Source organism: Mustela lutreola, chromosome 10 (genome assembly GCF_030435805.1).
Source record: "Mustela lutreola isolate mMusLut2 chromosome 10, mMusLut2.pri, whole genome shotgun sequence".
Classification (NCBI taxonomy): domain Eukaryota; kingdom Metazoa; phylum Chordata; class Mammalia; order Carnivora; family Mustelidae; genus Mustela; species Mustela lutreola.
Genome location: NC_081299.1, coordinates 11749338 through 11774261, shown reverse-complemented (window position 1 = coordinate 11774261; position 24924 = coordinate 11749338). Strand labels below are relative to the sequence as shown.

Here is a 24924-nt window from a genome sequence, read left to right as displayed (position 1 = left end):
GTGGCTGGTGACTACTGGACACAGAGGCTCAGGGCCAGACCGTGGAACATGGCTTCATGGAATGTTAAGGCTGTGGGCTGCTGAGTGATATATTAGAATCACTGGAAGTTACAGCCCCAAATGTCCTTGGCCGCCTCCTGTATTAAATGGGGTGCTGAGTGCCCATGCAGTAGGGCAATTTGCCCAGTGGTAAAGCTGAGACCTGACGTCTCTTCGCTGGGTTCTGTAGTTATGGACTTCCGATGCGCCCCATGGCAGTGATGGCGCTGGGCATTATTTAAAGAAAACTCCTCAGCCCTACCCCTGGATGCTTAGCAGGAGCAAGTCATATACCATGGCAGATATGGGAGGGCAGGTAGACAGCAGAATGCACCAGGACTCATAGGTAGGCAGTCAGTACCCTAATGCCCTCTAAGAAGAGGGGAGCCCCCTATCTGTTGGAGAATTTGAGAGAAGCAGCCCACCAACCCAGGAATGCTTCCTGGAGAAGAGGGTTTGTGTGTTTGGGCAGAATTGGCTTGACAGGCTGTGAGGGGTGAGTCAGGGAGAGGGGTCACCGCAGATTTTCCTGCCTGTGATCTGTGATCTCTGCTCTTCTCTCCCTCCCAATGCACCCCCTCCCTGCCAAGGTCACTGTCAACTACTATGAGGAGGAGGGGACTATGCCCATTGACCAGGCTGGGCTCTTCCTCACAGCCATCGGTAAGTTGGTATGACTGCGGCCTGGGTGCTTTGCTCCCCGGGGAGGCTGACCCTGCTGCCCTTCTCAGCGGCACTTGGCCTGAGTCCGGTGCTGCAGACCTGACACTCGGAGCTTCCTCTGAATAATGCAGGCCTGAGAAGTGATGCCACACGTGCCCAGGCCCTTCTGTCCTGGGGTGAGGGATGTCCTGCAGGAGGAGGCATACCCTGGTCTGCCGGCACCTCGCCCCGCCTTGTCAGCATCCCCACCCCAGGCTCTGTGGGCCACTGAGAAAAAAGAGCAGAGTCTGTTCCTCCCCTGCCTCTCCCCTGCAGCCTGGAGAAGAGCTTGTCCGTCCTAGTGAGGGAAATGGCCAGTCTGCTCTGTCCCTCACAGTCCCAGCTACCCCCTTGCCCTCCCTAGATCCTGCCCTGGGAACACAGAGAGGCAGCCTGGTTCCTTAACTCACCTAGTACAAGCCTTTCATTTGGCATGGAGGACAGGGAGGCCCAGAGAGGTTAGGGAACTTGTTCAAAGTCACACAGCATCTCTCTGGCAGGTTGGGTCTGGGGCTCAGGACGAACCCCTCTCGGGGCTCTTCCCATCTGCACAGCCCGGGTTCCGGGGCTCAGGCAGTGTGGTTTTCTTCCAACACTCCCCTCTTCTGCAGGTGGGGTGTTGCTTTTACATCTTCCTTTTCATCTTAATTACATAATGATTAAGCCAGGAGGACATGTCAGGGGGTCGTTCTGTCTGTCCAGCCTTGACTCAGCATTGCTCGAGCTGCCCCATGGCAGGGCGAGAGAACTGCCAGCTGCCGAGAACCCGCTGTGTGCGGAGTGCTTTAAAAGTTGCAAAAATGTCTTGCACTTACTCAAAACCTACTCTGGGTCCTCTACGGTGCTGGGTGCTTCGAAGAGGAGAAGGAGAAACACCCGAGCTTTCTTGATTGCTGACTGTGTGCCCAGTTCCGGTCCTTCAATGTCATGGTCTCAATCTTCTCTTCCAACTATGGCCAGGATAGATAAGAGGACTCAGAACCTCCCCCCAAAACAACCAATTCCCACTCAGCGTCTCCTCCTCCAACCACCAGAGGAGCAGCAATGTACCTCCGCCCTCGGCTTCTTCCCCTGTGGGTTTTGTTGACTGGTCACCCTGACCCTCTTTCTGCACGGGGGGAGTGCCCGGCCTGGGGCTGGGCTCCTCGGGACACCCTTGGGGGGCCCCGGAAGAGGGTCCTCATATGCACACATGGCCCCTGAGCGTCTCAGATGACATGCCCTGAGGAAACCTAATCCCACAGAGATTGGGACACCTAGGATGTAAGCAGGAAGGGCAGTGGCCAGTGGTCCCAGAGGGCTGACGCCACCATGAGCGAGTCTACCCCCAAGCCAGGCAGACAGGATAGATGGCAAAACAGTGCCCCGTGAGGAGGCAGGACCGGACCCCCCTCTCATCCAAAGGACTGGGGAGCTTGTGTTTGAGGGAACAGCAGGTTCCACAGACCAGTAAAGCACCCACCCCGCCCCCAGTAATAAGCCTGACATTGTTGGTGCTTGGCCAAGAAGAAAAAAATATGTGAATATTTATTTATATAAATATAAATAAAATAATTTGCCAAAAACTATCACCATCATTGTAACATTTTTCACACTTAAAAAGTAGGCAGAGGAATCATTCCAGAATAGAAGACAGTCCCTTAGATTGCCGAAATAAAGTCTTGTGGAAACCTCACCCGCTGAACTTACGTTTCCTGTTCTACCAGGGACCCTGGGGGAAATCGGTTCCCCTTAGGGCCCGCTGCTCTGTCTGACCCTCCGGGTCTTGTCCTTCTCAGGCATCTATCCCAGGGGCCCTGAGCCCCAAGTCCTGAGTAATCATTGCCCCTTCCTAGGGAGGGCACCCCAGAGGCAAGGAATACCCCAAAAGTTCCGGGATGGGGGGCTTCCCCCCCAGGGATATATCAGAGTCCACCAAACCCTAGCTCTGCCCTGAGCCCCACACTCCTCACCTGCCCCGAGGGACCCACAGTGCCCTTGTGCACAGTGCTCACGGAGATCCGAGCATGGGGCCTGGGCAGACACTCAGTCAATACTTGTTCTTCTCGCCCTTCTGCTTGGAGGAGCCACATTTTCCCTCCACCGGGGCAAAGCTGAAGAACCCTATTGTCCCTCAGTCTTCCTCCTGGGACTTGGAAACAAACCCATGGTGCCCTTGGCCAAACCAGGCCCTTGGGCTTGGCTCCCAGTCCTGCCAAGGCCATGCTGTGTGACCTCACCAAGTAGCCCGCCCCTTGGGACCTCACTTTCTCCCAGCTGTAAAACCAAGGCTTTGAGCCCGTTGACGGCACCTTCAAGACTCTGGGTAGGACTGAGTTGCAAAGTCCTTCCTGTGAAGGGGACTGGGGGAAGGGGGTGGTGGGAGACAGAAGAATGGTCTCCCCGTCTTGGCTGTGGTTCTGGCAACAGGAGCAGGCCATGAGCCTTGAGAATTATTAGCCTCATCCTAAGGACCTCATTTCTTGTGCCCCCTCCCCAGAGCCTAGGCTGATTGCCCTAGTTGGCTGTGGGGGAGAAAGTCCTGCTTCCCCACCACACCCCGTGCTGCCCAGTTACGTAAGAAGGGCAGGCATCCTGCCCCTGCCCCTGCCGCTGGGGTCCGGCAGCCTGCCAAAATGCTTATGCCTCTGTGTCAAGCCTGAAGCCTCGGTGTCTAGATTCTCAGGGCAGACTACCTTGAACTCAATCCCAGTGACATTTCCCATAAATCTGCCCCACACCCCAGGTGCCACCTGACCCCTTGGGGCTATTCTGGGGAGCTGAGGTAGGATTCTGAGCCTCTGGGAAATGTCGTCTGGAGCCCAGATGCCCCGAAACAGCTGTCCTCACCCCCCTCCCCTACAGGGAAGACAGAGCTATCTCAAGACGGCAGAGCTCTGGGGGGGTCACGATGGCCCTGTCCTCTGTCCCTGCAAGGATCATCTCTGCGGAAATCTAGTTAAATGCGACATTGGAGGGAATGTTGAAGGGGAAAAGCCTGGGCGGTTGGGAGGTGGGTGATAAGAGAGCCTGATGACGTCATGTCTGAATTTTGTAACAGGAAGTCAGTGAAACTTGTCTGAAGTTAAAACTTGTCTCAAGGGAGAGCAATAAGCATAAGACTTGGCATTCTGGAGATTTCCTAAGGCCGGTGAGAGGATAGAATGGACAGAAAACTGCTATTTTTTAGGTGTTTGGTGCTATTTGCAGTTGGCTTGTTTTGTGTGTGGGTTGTTTTGTTTTGTTTTGCATTTTGTGCAAATATTCCATCGATAAAATTTTTATTTTTTAAATTTTTTTGAGAGATTTTATTTATTTTTTTGAGAGAAAGAGAAGGAGCAGGGGGAAGGGGGTGGGGAGCAGACTCCCCGCTGAGCCTAGAGCCCAATGTGAGGCTCGATCCCAGGACCCTGGGATCATGACCTGAGTGGAAGGCAGAGGCTTAACCGACTAAGTCATATGGGCACCCCTACATCGACAAAATTTTTAAATTTAAGGAATTTATCATGAAGTAAGACACAGTTAAGTGCTTTTTAATTTCTCTCCTGTGACCCACTGTGTCCGTGGACCCACCAACAACCATGGTGTGCTGCCACCCTGAACTAAAGAGCAAAGTCCTAGGGCTGCCAGGGTGGGGATGTGGCCAGCTCCCCTGGGAATGCCTTAAGGGGAAAAGCCTTGGGTTTTTGAAGGTAGACTTGGCTTTTAGAAACAGCCCAAGGTGGAGATCAGCCTGAGTCAGTGGAGAGGAAACGGGCCAAGGTCAGGGGTCTGGAGTCAGAGGCCTGAGTGGGATGCCTGGTTCTCCACTCTCTGGAGACTTTGTGGGCATTTCCCTGAAGGATGCCTCAGTCTCCCTGTCTGTGCGGTAGTGGTAAGTCGTCTCTGCAGGTGTGACTAAGAGGAGAACACGCGATGGGAGGCACTCTGCCTTGGGAGAAGGGAACTGCACCCACAGAAGAGATTGTTATCTGCAAAAGCAAAGACAGGAGGGTTCCTTAGGGAGTCCAGGACTGTGACTGGTTCCCAAGGAGGAGCTTCGGGAAGCCAACCTCCCTGAAAGGCAACACTCACTGGGGAGTGTCCAGTTGGAAAGTTCATGAAGGTCTGGAAGCCAAAATCAATACTGTTCCTCCATCAGAGCCTTCAATCTTTTTAACAGCAGCTGGCAGTACCTGCCTCCCCACTTGGTCTGGAGAATCCCTACCCGGTACCAGTCTCCAGGCTATCTATCAGCCCAGTTTGCTGACAGATGATGTCTCGGAGGCTGGGTTTGCTCACCTCTACAGTCGTGGCAATCATAATATTTATCTCATCAGACTGGGGACTCCAGGGTAGGCAGGTGTCCCGAATGCCCACCGCTGGGTAGAGCGCCTGGAATGATGGGATGCTCAGTGATGATTTATTGACAGATGGGCTCCGTAGGACGAGCTTATCTAATAATCACGGCCTATGGCACCCAACTGACAGCCGGGCTGCAGAGGCTGGGACGCTGGGGTGCTCCCTCTCCCAAAGGACCAAGCGCCCTCAGAGTTTCCCCTGTCCTGCCTCCTTCAAGACCCGAAAAGCCCCATTCAGGGAATCAGGCCGTGAGCAAAGAGAGGACTTGTGTCTTATCGCCAGGGTGAGCCGCCTCAGGAAGGGTGACATCAGCAGCCCTTCCTGTGCCAGGACCCTCCTCCCCACCCGATCCAGGGACAGAGCGCGCCTGCCAAGGGGACAGACCAGGAATGCATTCACTCCCACCCAGCTCCCGCCTCTGTCCAAGTCATGCTTCGCGTGAGGCCGAGTCCACGGGGCATTTCCAAGACCTGGCCTCAGCTCATCCATTGTGTGACACTCCATCACCTCGGGACAACTCCTCAGCCCTGCCCTGCCCCGTCCTGTTAGTCTCTAACTCGGGGGACCATTTGGCCTCCCAAGGGACATTTGGCAATGTCTGAAGACATTTCGGTTGTCGCAGTTGGAGGATGTCACTGGCATCTGGCAGGTGGTGGCCACGGATGCTGCTAGACATCCTCCAATGCAGGTAGAGGAACTAGGGCTCAGAGAGGCTGTCCAACCTGCCCAAAGTCACACAGCTTATAAGCAGAAAAACAGGGTTTGAACCCAGCACTAACACTTAATCTTGGGCTCCTTCCACTGCCCTACATGGTTTCCATGAAGCTGGTCCCTAGGACAGGCCTAGAGATACCAAAAAACCCCTTCCCCAAGAGAAAGAATAAACAGGGACCCCTGACTGAGACCTCTATCTGAGAGCCTGGCTTTCACAGGCACCCTCAGACCAAGAGGGATTGGAGACCCAGCTTCCCATCCAAGGTAAAACCCTCACGGGAGGCGGAAGTTCTAGAAGAGATCACACACGGGCATGTGTGCACACTGCCAGGACAGACGGAGAAAGGCAGTCAGGAACACCTATGAAAGTTTTCAAAATCTGAACTTCAGGTCAGGCCAAACGCAATGTGCCCCAGTTCCGCTAATGCCGCCTGTCCACACGGGGCACGTGACTTGGCGTCTCTGAACCAAGTCTCCTGGACCTGTCTCGTGGGGCTCATCCACCCACCACCCAGAACCGTCTGCGGAACCATGAAGGCTGGGGGGATCCCTGCCCTACGTGATCGCCCCTCTCCAGGCCGTCATGTGTGAGGTTGGCACAGTATCCACTTACATCCTCCATTGGGCGCTGGGGGGCTGGGGCAGGGGGTTCCCTGAGATGGCAGCAAGACCCTCCCCTTCCAGGGACCCAAGCAAACGTGTGAGCTGCACAGGGCTTCCTCCCGGCCCTCACCCCACCCTGCCCTCTCTGGCAGGCTCCCCGATTCACGCGTGTGTCTGTCCGCAGAGATCTCCCTGGATGTGGATGCAGACCGAGACGGTGTGGTGGAGAAGAACAACCCGGGAAAGGTACCGAGCTACCAGGGCAAACGGCCCCGGACTTGGTGGGGAAGCTCCCGGGGGTGCAGAGCAGAGCCCAGGACAGGTGCTGCGGTCAACCGCGGTCCTCCCTACAAGCACGGACAGCTCCCCTTTTACAGAGAAGGAGACTGAGGCCCAGCGCAGGCTCCCACACAGCACGCCCATGGCGGAACCCACAGAGGAGCCAAGGGCCTCACAGCCGCAGCTGCCAAGCACCTTCCCGAGTCGGTTCCCTGTCCACAGGATGGGACATCCGGTTCGTAGAGCTGTTGGACGGCGTCCTGCCACAAAGGAGGCATTCGCTCTTATGACTCGGCCTTCTTTTTCATTTTAAAACCGACCGAGGGAGACCCTCGGGAGCAGAAGGCCGCGTAAACCACTCTCGTTCAAGGCGTGTTATCTTTAAGGGCGCACCGACCCCCCCTCTCTTGTTTTATTCACCCATTCATTCATTCATCCCTGCATCGGTTCCTATCTTCATTCATTTACTCCCTCTTACCCTGCGTTCCACACTTCTGCTCCCCTGCAGAAGAGCATTTTAATGGGTTTGGTGTGTTCCTTTCCATTCTCATGATTCTTGCAAAACACACCGTGTGCTTGGTGCACATGTGTCTTTAGCCTGCGCAGCACAGTGTTCTACGGCTCCTTTGGCTGTGGCCTTCACCTTCCAGCCAGGTTTTAAGCTCCACTAGTTTTGCTCTGTGTACATGCAAGGTTCCTTCTCCGTTCCATTTCCTGGCCTTCTAGATCACTTACATTGGTGACTTATGTTACTTTCATAATAACAACCCAAAGCCTGTTTTAAATTACATGTAGATGGATACTTGCAAAAGTTAAATGAGCACAGCCCAGGGAGAAGCCTGGGTCCCAGCAGCCAGCTGCAGACTCTCTGTACCTGTCTGTAGGTACAGAGACCTACAGGTGTGGGGGCCTCAGGCCCGTGGGGGAGCCCCCTCTTCCTGGCTCCTCCATGGGACTCCACCTTTTGTAGGGCGCCCGCTGCAAGGAGATGCCGAGTCTGTGTCCATGGCCAAGCCACATGACAGCAGACTCCACGGAGGCCTCCGCGGCACCCTGCCTCCCCCAAGCAGCTCTGCAGCCTTGGTGAAGTCCCACAGTCCTACGGGTCTAGACTTCCTTGGACTCTCTCTATCCAGGCCTGTGGAGCTTTGTATGCTCTCCCCTTGTCCCATAAGTATTTGTTGATGTTCCCGGACTGGTCAGGCCCTGGAGCTGTAGAAGGAAAGAGTGGAAGTCGGCTGCTGCCCTCCGGGAGCCCACGGTCCAGGGCAGGAGGAGGGAAGAGGGGCCACATTAAACAGAGTGACACAGGTGACCGTCTCATCACAATTGTCCCAAGCTCGCCTCCAAAGGGAACATCTGTGGGGCCCTAAATGTAACCCCAGTGCAGCTGCTCAGGGCTAGAAACTTAAAAGGTCTTCCGGAAAGAAGGGGTGGTCCTGCCAGGACCCCAGGAGTTGTGGGGTTGGTCAGGCGAGGGGAGGCAGACAGTGTCAGGAGCACAGGACCTGTGAGGGCACCTGCCTGAGAGGTCCTGAGTCTGTCTGGAGGGAGCAGAGCGAGCCACAGGAAGGGGGATGGATGGAGAGTGGGCCGGGCTTACCCGGCCTTGCAGCCCACAGTCAGGGATTGGGGCTTTATCCTAAGTCAATAGGGAGCCCCGGACAGGGCTTACAGCAGGAAAGCAACATGATCTGGCTGGAGCTTGTTCTAGTAAGGCCCTGGCTACAGCGGAGAGAACAGATCACCTTGCAGGTCCCGTTTGGAGCACTCAGCATGTCTGGAAACAGCTGGGTGTCCATCCATCCAGGCGTCTCCCCTCTGATCCCCCCGGGGACTCCAGAATCTGTCGTAGAATTCGAGCCTCCTCATTCCTCCGGCCGCCCTCCGTCTCCCTGCCTCCACCCCTTCCAGACACAGGCACACCAGGCTTGAGGCTCATAAATGCCCAGTGTTCCCATCTCTGTGTCTCCTTCTGCCACCATCCCCCTCCTGAGCTTGTCTCTGGTGCCTGCACTGAGCCTCTCCAGGCATGAGACGTGGGGTTCACATTTGCCACGTCACCCCTGCCTCGATGCATGGTAGCTCTGTTTATCCTCATCCTGGGACGGTCTCTTGAGGGTCCTGTGGGGTCTGTGGCAGAACTCGAATCAGCCAGAAGGTAGACAAGAAGGTGCTGAGCTCTTTCCCTGACATTGCAGGCATCCTGGACCTGGGGCCCTGAGGGCCAGGGGGCCATCCTGCTGGTGAACTGTGACCGAGACACGCCCTGGCTGCCCAAGGAGGACTTGAACGATGAGAAGGTCTACAGCAAGGAAGGTGCCAGAAGGACCCATGCTCGGAATGGGGGGGGGGGGGGGGGCGGGCAATGGAAACACACATGCTCCGTCCTGGGCGGGGCCAAGACTGAGGCAGGAGTGACCTTCAGTCTCCTGGGGATGGTGGACTCCAATAGCCACTCTTGGGGCACCTGGGTCACGCAGTCTGTTAAGCATCCAACTCTTGATTTTGGATCAAGTCATGATCTCGGGATTGTGAGATCAAGCCCTGTGTCCAGCTCTTTGCTGGGTCTGGAGCTTGTTTAAGATTCTCTCCCTCTCCCTCTGCACATCCCTGCTCTGCTCTCTCTCTCACTCTCAAAAAAAAAAAAAAAAAGAATCCATTCTTGCTAAAAAACAGAAAAAAAAACTATTAACAAGGTTCAGTGGGAACCATGGTTTTGTAACAAGAGTTACACGTACACAAACAGATAGGGAAAGGACTGGAAGGTAATTCCTGAAAAGTTCCATAGGTCATGGTATTAGAGAAGACAGCCTGTTGTTGTGCTTCTCTGTGGTTCCTACAATACACATGTGTGGGGTTTTCTGTCCTGATTGGAAAAGCAACAATTATTCCTGAGCTCTCATTGCAGCTGCCTGTCTCTTAATTCTAACCTCCTCTGTATCCCCCGCTCCAGACCTCAAGGACATGTCCCAGATGATCCTGCGGACCAAAGGCCCTGAGCGCCTCCCCGCCGGATACGAGATAGTTCTCTACATTTCCATGGCGGACTCGGACAAAGTGGGCGTGTTCTACGTGGAGAGTGAGTGACCCCGGTTCAACCCCTCTGGAAGTTTCTATCCATTTGGTGCTCACTGAGCTAACTTCCTCAGGGCCTCCGTTTGCCCTCCTGCTCCCCAGAGCACCCCACCCCCTGCACCAGCAGCCATGACCTCTGCAGGTGCAGGTGACTGGAGAGGGCTGGGACCCGCTTCTTAGTAATGGTCCCTGGGAGCACCGCTGCTGTCCTGTGAAGTCAGGAGGCCCCAGGGCTAGGCCTCTCCTCTCTCAAAGGAGTTGGTGCTGATGGGGGTTTATGCACAACCCAGAGCCCCTCTCTCCTCTGGATGGTGACAGGACATCCTGGGCCCCAGCTGTGTAGGGAACATGCTTCTGCCACAGAGCCAGTCCTCACAGCCCCCTGCTCCGGTTCATGCCTCCTGTAAACACGTGTTGAGTCCCCTCCGCACCCGGTACTGTTCTCAGTGCTGGGGTCCCCTGCAGTGAGCTCTGCAGTCACACCACACGTGTGTCTCCCTCTGCCACCATCCCTCTCCTGAGCTTGGGGGAGGGGATGGTCTGGGCATGATAAGGAGAACAATGGGAGAGAATGACACCCACCAAGTATTAGGGACTTTCGCGGGCAGAGGTGAGGGATCGCAGGCCCTGGGCCGTCCAGAAAGGCCTCTCTGTGCAGGTGACATTTGAGCTGAGGCCCAAATCCACAGTAACAAGGACCCAGACATTCATAAGCTGAGGAAAGAGTGTTCTAATTAGAGGAAACAGCACACACAAAGCAGAGAGGAGTGGAACCAGCTTGGAGTGTTACAGGAGCAAAAGGGAGAGACCAGAGGTGGGGGATGTGTTGGAGTCAAGGTCAGCAAGCTGGACAGGGACCAGGGGCATGAGGAGCAGGCTTGGATTTTATTCTGAGAGCAGTGGGAAGCCATTAGAGAGTTTTAAGCAAGAGACTGTCAAGATCTGATTTATGGATTAAAAAGCTCTCTCAGCAAAATAGTTAGCTTTGCCATTTGCCATGATGCATTGCATGGCAATTTGTGAGGTGGGGTTTCCCCTGTGTGCCCAGCTGTCTGGGGGGCCCAGGATCTCTGGCCTACCTCTGGGGACCACCTCTGGACAGGCCCGCTAGCACCAGGACAGTCGCCATGAGGAGCTAGTCATGGGAGCCCCGGACCCTCACTGCAGGGAGTGATTGAGCCCAGACAGCAGTGGACAGCTGCCACCCAAGGCCAGTCCTGATCCACCCTGGACCTGGCAGTGGCCTCCCCGAGATTGGAATGTCCCCAGAGTCAGGCCGGCTCTGCTGCCCCAGGGGGCTGGAGCTGTTGATGTGTGTCCCGTCCAGTCCAAGGCAATCGCAGAGGATGGGGCTGACGGCGCGGCAGGAGGGCGTAGTACAGAAGAACCCCCACCTGCTCCTCTCGACCGTGACATTCAACTGGGACATGCAGCGTGCTGCTAATAGTGGCACCTGGCCATTATCTAGAGGGTGCTGCTCATTAAGGGAGTGGATTGTAGTCTGGCCCCATAATCTCATCCCTGCCCCTCCGTTGCCATCCGAGATGGGCCCTGAGCAGACAGACGCCTTGAGACACTGCTGTTCCCCAGTCTGCCTTATAGGGCTGCTGTCCTGTGGGGCACAGGAGGCACCTTACTGATGCAGTGATGAGTCTAAAATAGTTTTCCCACGAAATGCGGAATCCTGGAAAGAACGGAGTGGGGAGTAGGATGGGGAGGGGGCTTCTCCGTCTGTGGCAGTTTCCCTTTCTTCTGTGCAAACATTTTCAGGTTTCGTCAAAATCTGAGTACACCTATGCGGGAGAGTAGGCCGTATTACACAAATGTTTCATGTCACCTGGGTCCCCCAAGAGCAGGGAGCTGGGTTGAAGGCCAAGGGATCCTTAGAGGGAGCTCTGGTGCCTGGGGGGTTCAAACCCTGCATCTGGACAAGTCTACTTATCAGTCTGTGACTTGGGTTCAGCTGTGATGTGACATGGGGATGATGGGGGGGCATGACGGTCCCTGCCGAGGTTAGGAACTAAACAAGGACCATGTGTGAGACACCCGGTGCAGGAGCAGGCCCATGGAATGCCCTCTAGAGATGGCCCTTGTTGGTTTGGCTGGGATCATTCTGATGATTATGAATTAGAACCCTTGCAATAGACAGAAGTCCCCCGTGCTGTTAGGAAGACACTGATGTCTGGGTTCCAGCCTCCGATTCTGCCCCAGGATCCTGAAGTCAGGGCCTGACTTCTTCCAATAACAATACAGTGACCAGCTTGTCCCCGTTTGCCCAGGACTTCCCTGGCTGTCACAGTGAAAATCCCCCTCCCTGGGAAACCAGGACGGTCGGTCGCACCCTCAGTGAGTCTCCTTGGGCACTTGGGAGGTGGAATGGCTCCAAGGTGACCAGAAGGGTTTTGCCAAACCAGACCACGCGCCGGCCGGTAGGGCCAATGCCTGGGGCCAAGGAGAGGTCAGGGTGGCTGGCAGGCCCAGCGAGGGGCATGTGGGCCGCTCAGAGAAGGGCATTGTTGGTTCCTGCAGGGAAAGACGGCCGTGCTCGGGCAGCCTATCCCAAGCTGGGGGCGGGGGGGAAGCAGGCTCCTTGGGACAGTGGCTGCATTGTTCCCAGGACCGAGTCAGTCCTCCCGGAGCTGGCCCAAGCACCAGAAAGAAAGACGTGTGTAAATCACAGGCCACAGGAGGGAGAAAATCACCTGCAGAGGAGTGAGAACGTGTCCTTCCACCTGACCCAGCCTCCTGGCCAGACCCCTTCCCTCCCCAGGCCCAGGCAGAGTGCCCCACCACCCGGAGTCCTGGGGAAGCTTTGGAGGTTTCCGCAAAGACAAGCCAGCTTCTGGGCCTGAGATCTCTCCGCTGAGCCTCAGCCCAGGCAGCCTGAATGCCTGGAAGAGAACTTTTTAATTACAAAGATCCTTCTGGATATATTCGGCAGTTAGGATCTACTGAGGGCGCACCCTGTTGTTTCCGAGTGAGAAAGACTTCATCTTCTCCGTCAGCTCCTTGGCACGTCCAGGGTCTCTCAGCCTGTCGGTCTCATTTCTTGGGCCCAGCCAAGGGGAGGAGAAGTGAGGTATTATTTCTTTGCCTTCTGCTCATAAGCCGTTCAACACAAAGGCCATGAGTTTTGCAGAAAGGGGCGTGCCAACTCGGTTCAGGCGCTTATCTTCCACTACGGGTCCCGACTGTGTTAATGATGGTCACCCATGGTTAACAGGTTTCCCTAAGTTTCTAATGCTGTGTCATGCTATCTTGCAATGACCTTGTGGCTAGGTGATATTAGCCCCACTTAACAAATGGGTAAACTGAGGCGTGGGAAGGTTAAGTGAATTCCCTGAGGTTTTGCGGCGTGTAAAGCCTGGATGGTATTGGAACCCAGGTCTCTCTGACTCCGGAAGTCATAACCAGCAAGGTCACGTGCCCTCAACAAGACGTATAACCGGGGTCCCCCTGAGCACATTGTCCTACATGAGGAGCTGTCCCAAGCCCAGGCTTCGGAGTTTCCTCCTTTTAATCTGCTGGTTTTCAGCATACACCCTGTTTGCATGAGGACCAACCCACGGGTGACTAGTGATTAACCATTACCGTTGTTGCTGGCAGTATGTCCTAAGCTGAGCCTGATTCTGCCCTTCCAGCTCTGCGGGGCATAAAGAAACTCCTTCTGGAACTACATAGGGTTCTGCCTCCATGCCTGTGGCAATGCAAGTATCTGTCTCCTCGCCTCACCATACCCCACCTCTGCCACCCCAAAGGGCATCTCAAAGTCTCCCTTCATCTGCTCACATGCTCTCCGTCCTGCCTCCCTTCCCCCCCACTCCTCACCCCAGTAACCTGCCCAGAGCTCTCGCCCATGTTACCATACTCCCCACGTCCGCGTTATCATCGGCCGAGCACTGCTGTTGGACAGACAGAGGTATAGAATCTTGCCACCACCCCCCTCCCCCAGAGGTTGCCCATGCTGGGAACAGAGTAGTAATGCTGCTCTGGCCTGGAAATTCTCCTGTAGGGAGTGGTGTGGAAGCCACAGTTCATTCAGTAGATATTGACTAAACACGACCTGTGTGAGGCTGGCACTGGGCCCAGCCAGGCCTGTCTCTGCCCTCAGGAGACAGTCTCTCGGGGCCGAGAACTAAACACTGAGATCATATCCCCTCAGAAGGGCTGTGATGGGCAAGGAGGAGACGCAGAAGCTCCACACGGACCCCGGCTTGGTGTCTGGAGGGTCCGGGCGTAATTCCCAGAAGGGACCCAATCGAGGCCTGGAAGGAAAGAACAACTCTGCCCAGTGGAGGGAACAGCACTGGAAAGAGCTGGGGGATGCCAGTGGGACAGACAGACGCACTGGGGAAACCTGCCTTTCTGCCCAGCCACGAGCCAGGACAGCCGGACACCATGCGTGCAGCTTTACGCCAATGTGACTTTCATCACACGGACAGGAATCTGGGATATAAATGGGCACCTTGGGGTTTTGCGTATAAAAGGGGAGGGGAGCTTGGGGTTCAGAACTGCACATGAATTTGAGCCCCAGCTTGGCCACTTGCTGGCTATATGACCTCCGCAACCCATTTCGCCTTTCTGAGACTCGGTTTCCTCATGTGTAAAGCAGGCACGTGCTGTCCTTCCTCAGCACCTCTCAGTGCTCGGTCATCACCTGCTATCAGAGCGCCTGGGCCATTCCTGGGCGTCAGCCTATCTTCTAGATGCCGGAAGCTAGAGAGGTGGTCCGGTTCGCACCACAGGCGAGCGAGCGGCAGTGCTGGGACGATGACTGGCGCCACGGCCCTTCCGGTGGCATTTTCTGCTTGTGCTTATCTCCCTGTGCCTAGAGGACGAGTCACTCTGCCCTCTTGTCCCCTGCCCCACAGACACCCCCCTGACAGAGGCGGGTGCCTGACATGAGCCCCTCTCCCTCCAGACCCGTTTTTCGGCCAACGTTACGTCCACATCCTGGGCCGGCGGAAACTCTACCACGTGGTCAAGTACACGGGCGGCTCGGCGGAGCTGCTGTTCTTCGTGGAAGGCCTGCGCTTCCCCGATGAGGGCTTCCCAGGCCTGGTCTCCATCCACGTCAGCCTGCTGGAGTACATGGCCGAGGTGAGGGCTCCCAGGCAGCCACCATGAAGGGCTGTCCTGGGGACCAGGTGGGAGTCTTTCCAGCCAGTCTCAGGGGTTCCCATGAGGCTCCAAAGACACTGGGGCGGGGATGGGGGTTGGCCGAGCTTAGAGACCCACCCACCAACCTACGCGCACCTGCCTGCCAGGCTCCTCTGGGCTGTGCTCTAGGAGTCCTCCTGCTGGCCGCACCTGCTCCCCAGGGCCCCCCCCACTCCGAGGGTGAGGTGTTCTGGCGTCCCCCACAGTGGTGTGGTCTGTCTTCCTCCCTGCAGCGCTGTGGTCCTAGTTCTGAGGCACAGATGCCCAGGCAGGAAGGAAACTAGGCCATACACTTGAGGTTTTCCCTCCCCAGACTGACCGTTGACCCTAACTGTGGGTTATACCAACTCTGACCTCAGGCCGAACCCATCCCCCCAACACTGCGGGCAGACATCGCACTCACCATTGTTCTTGGCTTGGGGAAACTGGACGAGAAGGAGAGCGTCCGCCCCTCTAGAGGAGAAGCCCCCTCACTTAGAGTGTGTCCTGCTGACAAGGCCTCTTCTCACAAAGACTGCAGCCCCAGACTCCTACTGCTCGGGCCCACCCCACTTTGCTCAGATATAGGGAGGGACCTGGCTGCCCTCCTCGACACAGGGTCCCCTCCCCATTGTCACTTCCAGAGTACTGGGGGCAGGGCACAGTGGGCTCTGTAGAAGAAGAGGCTGAACCTAGCTTACATTTATGGGAATGGGCTCTGGAGTCCGACTGCCCAGTTCCAAGCCCAGGAGACATTGGGCAGCTGAATTTGCTCCCTGTGCCTTAGTTTCCCCATCTGTAAGACGAACGGCAGAAATTTCTGCTTCCTGGGGTGGTTGTGAGCATCCAAACTTGTAAGAACTCCTTCACAAAGCATCCTCAAGTCCCTCAGAAGAGTAAAGGCAGGAAGGGCAGCGCTAACAGGACGGGACAGAGAAGGGCTTCTGCCCCCATCTATGCCTGGAGTAGCCTGGCCATCGGGACCTCAGACTGGCCCCTCCAGTAGGCACCAGCAGAGACTCACAAGGCAGACCCAGGCAGGAAAGGAGAGCCAGGGCCCTAGTCCCACCTGCTCCCACGGTCTCTGCCAAGGGCAGGTGCCCATTTCCTGTAGCTGTTCAAAGCCAACTACACAAAAGAACCCCAGAATCGACTTATTTTCCCTCAAGTTCCAAGCAAGCTTCCTGAACCTTTACTTAAAGAACCATCTGGACATAGAAAAATTCCCCCGAGAATCATGAAAAATGCTCACCTGTAGAAAAGGGCAACGTCCCAAAGCAGAGACAGAAGAAGGCGCGGCTGGCCCGGCCATCCTGTGGGCAGGTTTCAGGACGGGGACTTTGATGGGGCAAGACCCAATAGGGGTTGAGAGTATTAGGGCAGCAGCCTGACCACCTGGGTTTAAATCCAGGCTCCCCTCCTGACTAACCATGTGAAAGAGGTCTGTGACTAGAAGCCTGTGACTCAGTTTCCCTACCTGTAAGACATGGGTTATAGTAGTATCTTCCCCCTGTAGTTGCTGTGAGGCAGAAATGAAATGGCATGTGTGGCACTAGCCCAGGGCCTAGTATACCACAAGTGCTCAATAAATGTAGTTTTGTCATCAGATTCACCCACTTTAGGAAGCAGGCGTGAAAGCTACCCTGACCAGACTTTCTGGTCCCCTTCCGTCTCCCACGTCCAGGGGATTCCCCTGACGCCCATTTTCACGGACACCGTGGTATTCCGGATTGCTCCATGGATCATGACCCCCAACATCTTGCCTCCCGTGTCGGTGTTCGTGTGCTGGTAAGCTATGGCCAGGGCGCAGGGAGGTGGCACGGCCAAGTGGCTAAAGCTGGGGCTTTACAGACAGACAGCCCTGAGTTCAGAGCCTGGCTCTCTCCCTTACCCCCTGTGTGACCTTGACCAACTCCCTTGACCTCTCTGTGCCTCTGTTTCTCTGAAATGCTGACATCACAGCATCACTGTGGGCACTAAATGAAGCAGGTCAAGTATTAACCCAAGGTCCTGGCTCTTGTGTATGCTATAAAAATAAGGTCTGTCACTCCTTTTCTCATTCTTGGCTTGCATCGTCTGCTTGGTAACCTCCTGTGCAGTGGATATTCAGCTCATCTTATGCAGCTTTTTTTTTTTTTTTGAGCAGCTATTATGTGCTAGACATCTGCAGCAAGATGAGAACCAAGAGAAAGTGACCTACAGGTGGCTGCTGGCCATGATGAGAGGGCCCTGAGGCCCTGGGCCCATCCCCCTGCCTCTGGGCTAGACAGAACTTTCCAGAAAGCTGGGCGGGTTGGGGGGGTGGGGAGAGTGTCCCTTCTCGTTCGTGACCTTGGCAAATACCATGGGTGGAGGAATTTGTCTGACCTTGGCCCCAGCAGCCCTCACGAAGGTGACTAGGAACCCATTTGTGGCCTCAGCTTCCTAGCACAACCCAGAGGTGAAAGCTGCTTGTGGCCACCTCAGTTGGACTGGCCCTTGAACCTCCTCACCCTTCCTCCTGGCCTCCCTCTCTTCCCCAAACTTCTCAGCATGAAGGACAATTACTTGTTCTTGAAAGAGGTGAAGAACCTGGTGGAGAAAACCAACTGCGAACTGAAGGTCTGCTTCCAGTATATGAACCGAGGGGACCGCTGGATCCAGGTGAGGCCCTGCAGGCTGGGAGGGATGTGGTCCAAGGCTCAGGCAAGAAGAGTTGGCTTAACATCAGTACCCTGGCACCCAGCAGCTCCATGGATTGGAATTCTTCTATTGGCTCCTACATGCCCATGTGCACAGAGACAAATGTAGAAGGCAATTCACTGCAGCATTGTTTCTTGAAGTAGCAAAAGACTGTCCCCCAAGAGAGACTGGGTCACTATATGAGCAGATAGCCTTACCATGGAGTACTATACAGCAGTGAAAAAGAAGCCAACCTAGAAATACAGAATGCACTTCAAATGGAGATGTTACTTGCAGGAAATGTAAATAGGATATTATTGATTATATTTTAAGAAATGGGGTTGATAGGAGTCAAGCATGCTTGGAGCAGGCAGAGACTATTTGGAGAAGGATATATAAGGAACCCCTGCCATCACTTGCCAGGAAGGAGAACTAGGGAGGCCGGCTCATCTGACGGCTCTCCTTGGTGTCCCCACAGGATGAAGTTGAGTTTGGCTACATAGAGGCCCCCCACAAAGGCTTCCCCGTGGTATTGGACTCCCCCCGAGATGGAAACCTGAAGGACTTCCCAGTGAAGCAGCTTCTGGTGAGATGCTGAGGGCCACCTCAGGGTAGGGGGTTGGGGAAATGATCCTGGGAACTCTTACAGGGCAGAGTGGGCAGGAGACCTGGGGGCACCCTTGACAAGTTAGTCTATTGCCCAGCACCTCCATCTTCTCATCTGCAGAATGGGTCAGTTGGGATAGTGACCTCCATGGTCCTTTCCTTGGAGAGTTTTCTCAGAGGAAAACATGACACTACCCCATGGCCTGGCACACCACAGGTGCTCAATAAATGTACCATTGTTATCAGTTTCACCCACTTTGGAAGGCAGGAATGAAAAGCACCCCGACAAGACTTCTCAATCCCCTGGGTAAAAAATTTACTCATAGGGGAGTTTTCTCCTAGGAAATGGGAACTTATGGGAAAGGGGCAGCTCCTGCTCTTGCCCCTGCCCCACCCCCACCTTGCAGAAAAATCAGTTTCAAAGAGGAAAGTTAGAGTTAAGCCATTGTCAAAAATTATGGTTCCAACTTCAAAGCTCCCTGAAGCTGCAGGTTTCAGTCTGTGGGTTTGTTTGTTTTTTTTAAGCAATCCAACCCCCTGATTCTAGAGGCCATTACCACTCCCACTGATGCCCTTAGCCACTGGTGGAGTGAGGGCAGAACCAAACCTCCTTCTTTTGTCCTCACCTTCCACCTTGAATAGGCAGGGGAGGCGAGGACAGAGCACGGAGCAAAGACTGGGATAGATCAGGGGCTCTTCCCAAGGTCGCACATGGGACAGCTTCCGCTAGAGTTGGAAACATTCACAGGCTCACCTCTACTTCTTGAGAACTTAACCTAGGGCCCTCACCACAGGGAGACGGTGCTAGAGCCTGGCCTGGCATCTTGTCCCACTCCTTGACCTGAGGCAAGCAGCTGAACCTCGTCAAGCCTCAGTTTGCTCATCTGTAAATGGGGCTAGAAATGGCATTCCTCTCACAGAATCATTGTGAAGATTGAAGGCAACTAGAAGGCATCCTCCTACTCCTAATACAATGTTCCTTATTCGCTTCCCTTCCGGTTGTCATCCCACAGCCCTGGACGTTGTCCTTGGTGAGGACTGTCCGCTTCTTCCCACACTGGGAGGGGTAGAGTCAAGCTGGTCTTCAGCAGCGGTGGCCACAGGCCTGAGAACCACGGCCTCCCAGCTCCTGCCCTCACGGTCTTCCTGGGCTGTCACCTGCCTTTAATGTTCCAGGCTGGCTTGGCGCCAAGGTCCACGGCTGCATTGTTCCTGGGGACCTGGGCCAAGCTCGGCTTTGTGCTGCGTGCCTGCCTGCCTACGTGTGCCCTAAAGCCCAGCTGCCCCAGCTTCCGGCAATGCACACCTTGCCATCTGGGGCTCCCGGGTGAGAAAGCGCTAAGCTGTAGACATCCACGCCACTGGGCATGGCTGTCCCTTGAGCCTCTCGGCTGGGTGAGGATAAGCCACATCTTCCCACCCCAGGGGATTTTTTTACCAAGAAGTTTTGTCAGGCAAGCTTCGTTCTAGCCTTAGTACAAGTTCCCAAGCAAGGGCTCTACTGTTTCATCAAAAAGTCCTGAAAGGAACCTTAAATTCAAGGGTCCCTGGGGTTATATTGTGCACCAGCTCTCGTTTCCTGGAGCTCTGTTCGAAAAAGGATTCTGAGGCTGTCTCTAGGCTCAGGGGAGAGCAATGGGTTGGTCTATATGTTACACATCTGCGATACTTGCTTGAATCGGTCAGATGTTCCTAGGTAAGGCTGCAGGGACAAACAGCCCCCAAACTGTAGGGGCTGACAACAGCAGAGGTCCATTTCTTGCTGCATCTTGCACAGATGCCTGGTTGGTGTTCTGCAGCCCTGCTTCTGAGTGCCTTCCCCATTCCATAGACCCGGCTGCAGGTGCAATGCTAGCCTGGGAAACGCCGTTCTCCTAGCACAAGGAGCAGAGAATGATTTGGCCTTATGGCTTCTGCTCTGAACGGGCATGCGTCACTTCGGCTCACATTTCACTGGCCAAAGCCAGTCACGTGACTGAGTCCAATGCTGGGTGTGGAATTCTGTTCCTTCCGCCAGGAGATACTGCCATGCATACCAGCCATGGCTCAGGATGCAAAATCCTCTTTCCGGGGAGAGGGCAGCAAGTCTCTGGGCACAACAATAGAACCTACAGGCCTCCTTCTTTTATAGATGGGGAATCTGGCTCCTCTCCTACAGATGGGGAAACTGAGGGTCAGATAAATAAAGAGATAAACAGGGATGTCAATGGCACAAAATGAGAACCAGCCCTGAAGTCACCAGTGTGTCTCTGTGTCCAGAAACAGAGACGCATAATGAGACCCAGTGCACACATGCACTAATACGTACTTATGTACCATCAGGCAGGCCCACCCTCAGCCAGCCTGCCCACAAACTCAGCCTCCCTGTGTCTTGCCCCCTGCTCTTCAGTGGGACTAAGAAGACCACTAGAAACCAAGTGCCCACAGTGCCAGCCCAAAGGTAGTGAAACAGTAGTCCTCCTTGGCTAGCTGAGCTGGGGTTAAGGACCTCTGGCTACAGGAGACTAATGATGGGTGTGTGTTCCCTGCCCAGGGCCCAGATTTTGGCTACGTGACCCGGGAGCCCCTCTTCGAGCCTGTCACCAGCCTTGATTCCTTTGGGAACCTGGAGGTCAGTCCACCAGTGACTGTGAACGGCAAGGCCTACCCCCTGGGCCGGATTCTCATCGGGAGCAGCTTTCCTCTGTAAGAGAGTTGAGGGTGGGGCCCAGGGGCTTGGGGGGATGGCGAGATGTTACTCTTTCTCTTTAGGAGGAGCCTGGGCTGTTCACACGTGGAGAGATTATCTGGGAGAATGAACCCCTTCCACGACTCTTAGAAATAAAACCAAGTTAGCCTTTATATCTTAGTATGACTTAGGATCTAATATAAAGCTAAATAACTCTTCCCAAAATGGGAGGTTGTATAATGAGATTATAAGCCATGAAAGAAAGGGATGAAGGAGTCCATAAAAGGTAACTGAAAGAGGCTGAGTGGGAAGGTAGTCACAAGTTCTTGGGGTTGCCCATACACCAAAGAGGGATGAGAAGACATGGCCCTGCCCCAAAGTGTGACTACTTGGATCTTGGGCCTGTCCACAACCCTGTCACTCCCTCCCCCAGGTGACCCACTTCCCAATAAAAAGGCAGATTCTTCTTTGGTCAGGACAGTCACTAGGAAGACTGAATACTATGGTTCCTCATTTCACAAAAGGGCTGCCAGCAACCTGCATACATGAGATCAGCCAGGATTTGGGCACCAAGTCCCTGTGAGCTACAACAGGGGATACTCTACCTTCTGGGAGGAGGCCAGTGCCTGTTTGCCCACCGCCTCTCCTCCCTCCACTCAATAGTCAATCATCCATTCCTCTGGTATTTTCCATGCCCTAGCCAAATGCCAAGTGTGAGCCATGGCATTCTAAACCTGAAGTCCAGCCCCCACCTTCAAGGAAACAGTGGAGATCACAGGCATGAAACAGTCGGGGACAGGGGGATGACCATGTAGATGATAGAAAGAAAGGGAGCCGGGGAACCCAAATAGAGACAAATATTTATTGAGGACCTTCTCTGTCAGGCACTGCTCTGGGCTCTAGGGATACATCAGTGACCCAAGCAGGCAAAGCCCCAGATCTTGGGAAATTTTCAATCACAGTGGGAGGAGTACAGAAAATCAACATGGAAGCCAGTAAATGAGACGCTTCTGGATGCTAATAAGTTGCAATGAAGAAGGTAAAATAGGGTTCCATGGCAAAGAGTGATGGGGCAGGTGCACTTTAGTTTTTGTGGTTTTAAGGAAATGACTTGGGAATTGAGACTTGAATGAGAAGGGAGCAGCCATGGGAAGATCAGAGGGAAAGGCATTTCATATAGATGGAACAGCAAGGGCAAAGACTTGGAAGGGCTAGCTAACACGTAGGAAGTAGAACAAGGAGGAAGGGAGGGAGAGGTGGCAGCAGGTCCAGGCAGGGACCAAATCAGAGAGGAATTTCTTGGCCACTGGGAGGGCCTTGAGTAATAGTCTAAGGGCACTAGGGAGATCGAAGACCTCAGAGAGTCTAAAAGTCAGGAAGGACTTCCTGGAAGAGGTGTCACTTAAACTGATTAAAGGTGGAAGTTAATGTAATAAAGAGGCATATGGGCTCGGGCAGATTTTGGAACCATACCTGTGCCCTAGCCCCCTCCAGCAGTCCAGGCAGGGCCACTGAGCACAGAAGATGGTCTCTTTATGTCAACTGATACCCTCAGGATCTGAAAAAGCCGAAGGCTGGGCTCCATGCCATTCATACAGACCATGGCTCCAGCTTATGCCTCCTTTTTTCCCCCTTGGGCTCAAATGCCTTCTTGCCTGCACCAGGGTCTCTCCGCCCTGTGGTTCAGGCTCTTTCCCCTGACTTTTGCTGATGCCACCTAGGATACAGGCTGGGTTGCAGAGGCTGAACTGCCGCAGACCCTCTGATGAGGCAGGCACAGTGGGAGATCTGAAGAGTGGCCTCCTCCCCACCCCTACCCCCAGGTCCGGCGGTCGGAGGATGACCAAGGTGGTGCGGGACTTCCTGCAGGCCCAGCAGGTGCAGGCACCCGTGGAACTCTACTCAGACTGGCTGACTGTGGGCCATGTGGACGAGTTCATGACCTTCGTCCCCATCCCGGGCAAAAAGGTGAGCTAGTCCCTGAGTCTAGAGTGAATAGGGTGATGGCGAACCCATGTACTACCAGCTCTTGTTAGCAGGGGCCAGGATCTACAGGTAGTGGACTATATGCATAAAGGAAGAAGGAAGTAGGCTCAAGTCGGTTTGCCTGTTGTCGCTGTGGCGCGTAAATGTTTAATCCGATATACCAAAATACTAGCATTGCAACAGGTCATCAATGTACAAATATAAATGAGAGATTTTACGTTCTTTGATCCATACCAAGTCTTCAAAATCTGGTGCGTATTTTACTCTTAACCACACATCTCAATTCAGATTAGCCACAATTCAGGAGTCCAATAATCACGGGGCTCGTGGCTACTGTATTTGCTGTGAAGCTCTAGAGAGCTCTGGGGTATGGGCCTGGGGCTTTTTCATTTTCTGATGTGAAAGAAATGGCTGCAACTTCATACCCTGGAAATGTCGTGTAAATGGCTTGTCCTCTTAGCCCCTTGGAGATGTAGTTCCACCCTGTCCGAAGACATTCTGGACTCTGAGCTTTGACGTGAGGTCATTGCTGAGGTGGAGGAATTTCTACAGCAGGAAGGGCAAAAAGTATTCCCCCAAGAGAGAGAGAAAACCCGGCCAGGCCTCCTTGCCCCTCAACACTGGGAGGCCTGAGACCACAGGCAGACAGGGCTCCGAGTCCCTGGTCCCTTCCCCGCTGCTGACACGGTCCCTCTGGACGTCCTCTCGCAGGAATTCCGAATGCTCATGGCCAGTACCGCAGCCTGCTACAAGCTCTTTCGAGAGAAGCAGAAGAAGGGCCACGGGGAGGCCGTCATGTTTAAAGGTGAGTGCCCGTGGAGCCTTGGCAGGGGGTGGGTAGCTGAGCCCCCAGAGGGATGCTTGGGAGGATGGGGCAGGGGATCGCTTTGCTCCTGAGCATCCAACTCCCCTTCCCTGGGTTCCTGGCCCACTCCAGCCTGTGAGCTCACTGTGGTGGGAAGCAGCGGTGGCCTCTAGTGACCCTCGCCGTGGTCAGCCGGACCATCGAGCCACCCACCGCTCCTCATTATCAGCAGCAGGGCCAAATGCTTCTCCAGGACCCAATGGCACCAGACACAAAAGAGAGTTAATTGACATGTGATCTGTATTCAAGGAGCTTGAAAAGGAGATAGAGAAAAACAGACACAACGCAGTTTAGGGACAGGAAGAAAAGGGAGCGTACATAGACATGAGCTAGAAGCAGACATCACCACTGTCAGTCCCAGAGTGAGAAATTGCCTGCTTCGTGTAGACATTCCCTTCACTGGGCCAGATGGAGACGGGGATTAGGTGTGCTCTTAAATGAACCACGGAAAGAGGGGAAGCTGATCAGACGGAGACGGTGAGCCGGGTTAGAGAGGCCGTGACAATTTCTTCCTTACATGTTTTTCTTAAATTATTTTATGTCACTTTTCAGGTTGGTATCTCCAACCTGCCTACTCCCCAAAGTCCCATTACTAAGGCTGGCTGATACTTACATACATCCCTGCCTGCTGGATCCGAAGGCAGTGTTCCTGGTAGTTTCTGGTGTCTAGAGCAGAGGAGGTCAGTTTAAGCCCTCCGTCCTTTTTTGATTCCCCGCTGATGGGAAGTCTTTTCTTTGGATTAGCAGGCATGAGTCTGGATTTTCTGGAGGCCCCTTTATATATTAAACATACTCTAAAGCTACGCATAGGATATAGAAACCCTTCTCTTTGTAGAGATAGGTCCAAGTGGGGCATGGAACAGCAGGGGCGTGACAGCCCCAGTCTCTTTGCCACTGACACCCTACAGGACTGGGAAGGGCAATGGACCAGCAAACTCTTTCCAGATCCGGCAAAATGGGAAAAAAGGAGGAGGTAGAAGAGGAGGAAGGGGAGGAGGAGAAGGAGAAGAATTATGATTAATAGCTTGGGCTCTGAAATCCGACTGTCTGGTCTGCATGTGGGCTCTGCTACTAGCTGTAAGACCTTGGACAAGTCATTGAACTTCGCTGTGCCTCCGTTTACTCATCTTTAATGCTAGCAGCTACCTCATAGAAATGTAGGGATGATTCCTGAGTTAATCCCTGTAAAATATCTAGAAGAGTGCCTGTCACACAGGAGGGGCTGGATGAGGGTTAGGAATTGCTAATCAGACCAAAAGCCAGG

The 24924-nt window shown here is 54.3% G+C and overlaps 1 protein-coding gene across 2 annotated transcripts in view; it reads left to right on the top strand.

Moving 5' to 3' along the window:
- Positions 1-24924, top strand: part of PADI2 (peptidyl arginine deiminase 2) — a 42950-nt gene that overhangs the window by 12480 nt on the left and 5546 nt on the right. For both annotated transcript variants that reach the window (XM_059136646.1, XM_059136647.1), the window contains exons 3-13: positions 630-702; positions 6563-6624; positions 8859-8976; positions 9614-9739; positions 14657-14835; positions 16559-16662; positions 17406-17517; positions 18014-18121; positions 20675-20826; positions 22633-22777; positions 23507-23600. In XM_059136646.1, the coding sequence (XP_058992629.1) occupies positions 630-702; positions 6563-6624; positions 8859-8976; positions 9614-9739; positions 14657-14835; positions 16559-16662; positions 17406-17517; positions 18014-18121; positions 20675-20826; positions 22633-22777; positions 23507-23600 (1273 nt within the window). The remainder of the gene's footprint in view (positions 1-629; positions 703-6562; positions 6625-8858; positions 8977-9613; positions 9740-14656; positions 14836-16558; positions 16663-17405; positions 17518-18013; positions 18122-20674; positions 20827-22632; positions 22778-23506; positions 23601-24924) is intronic.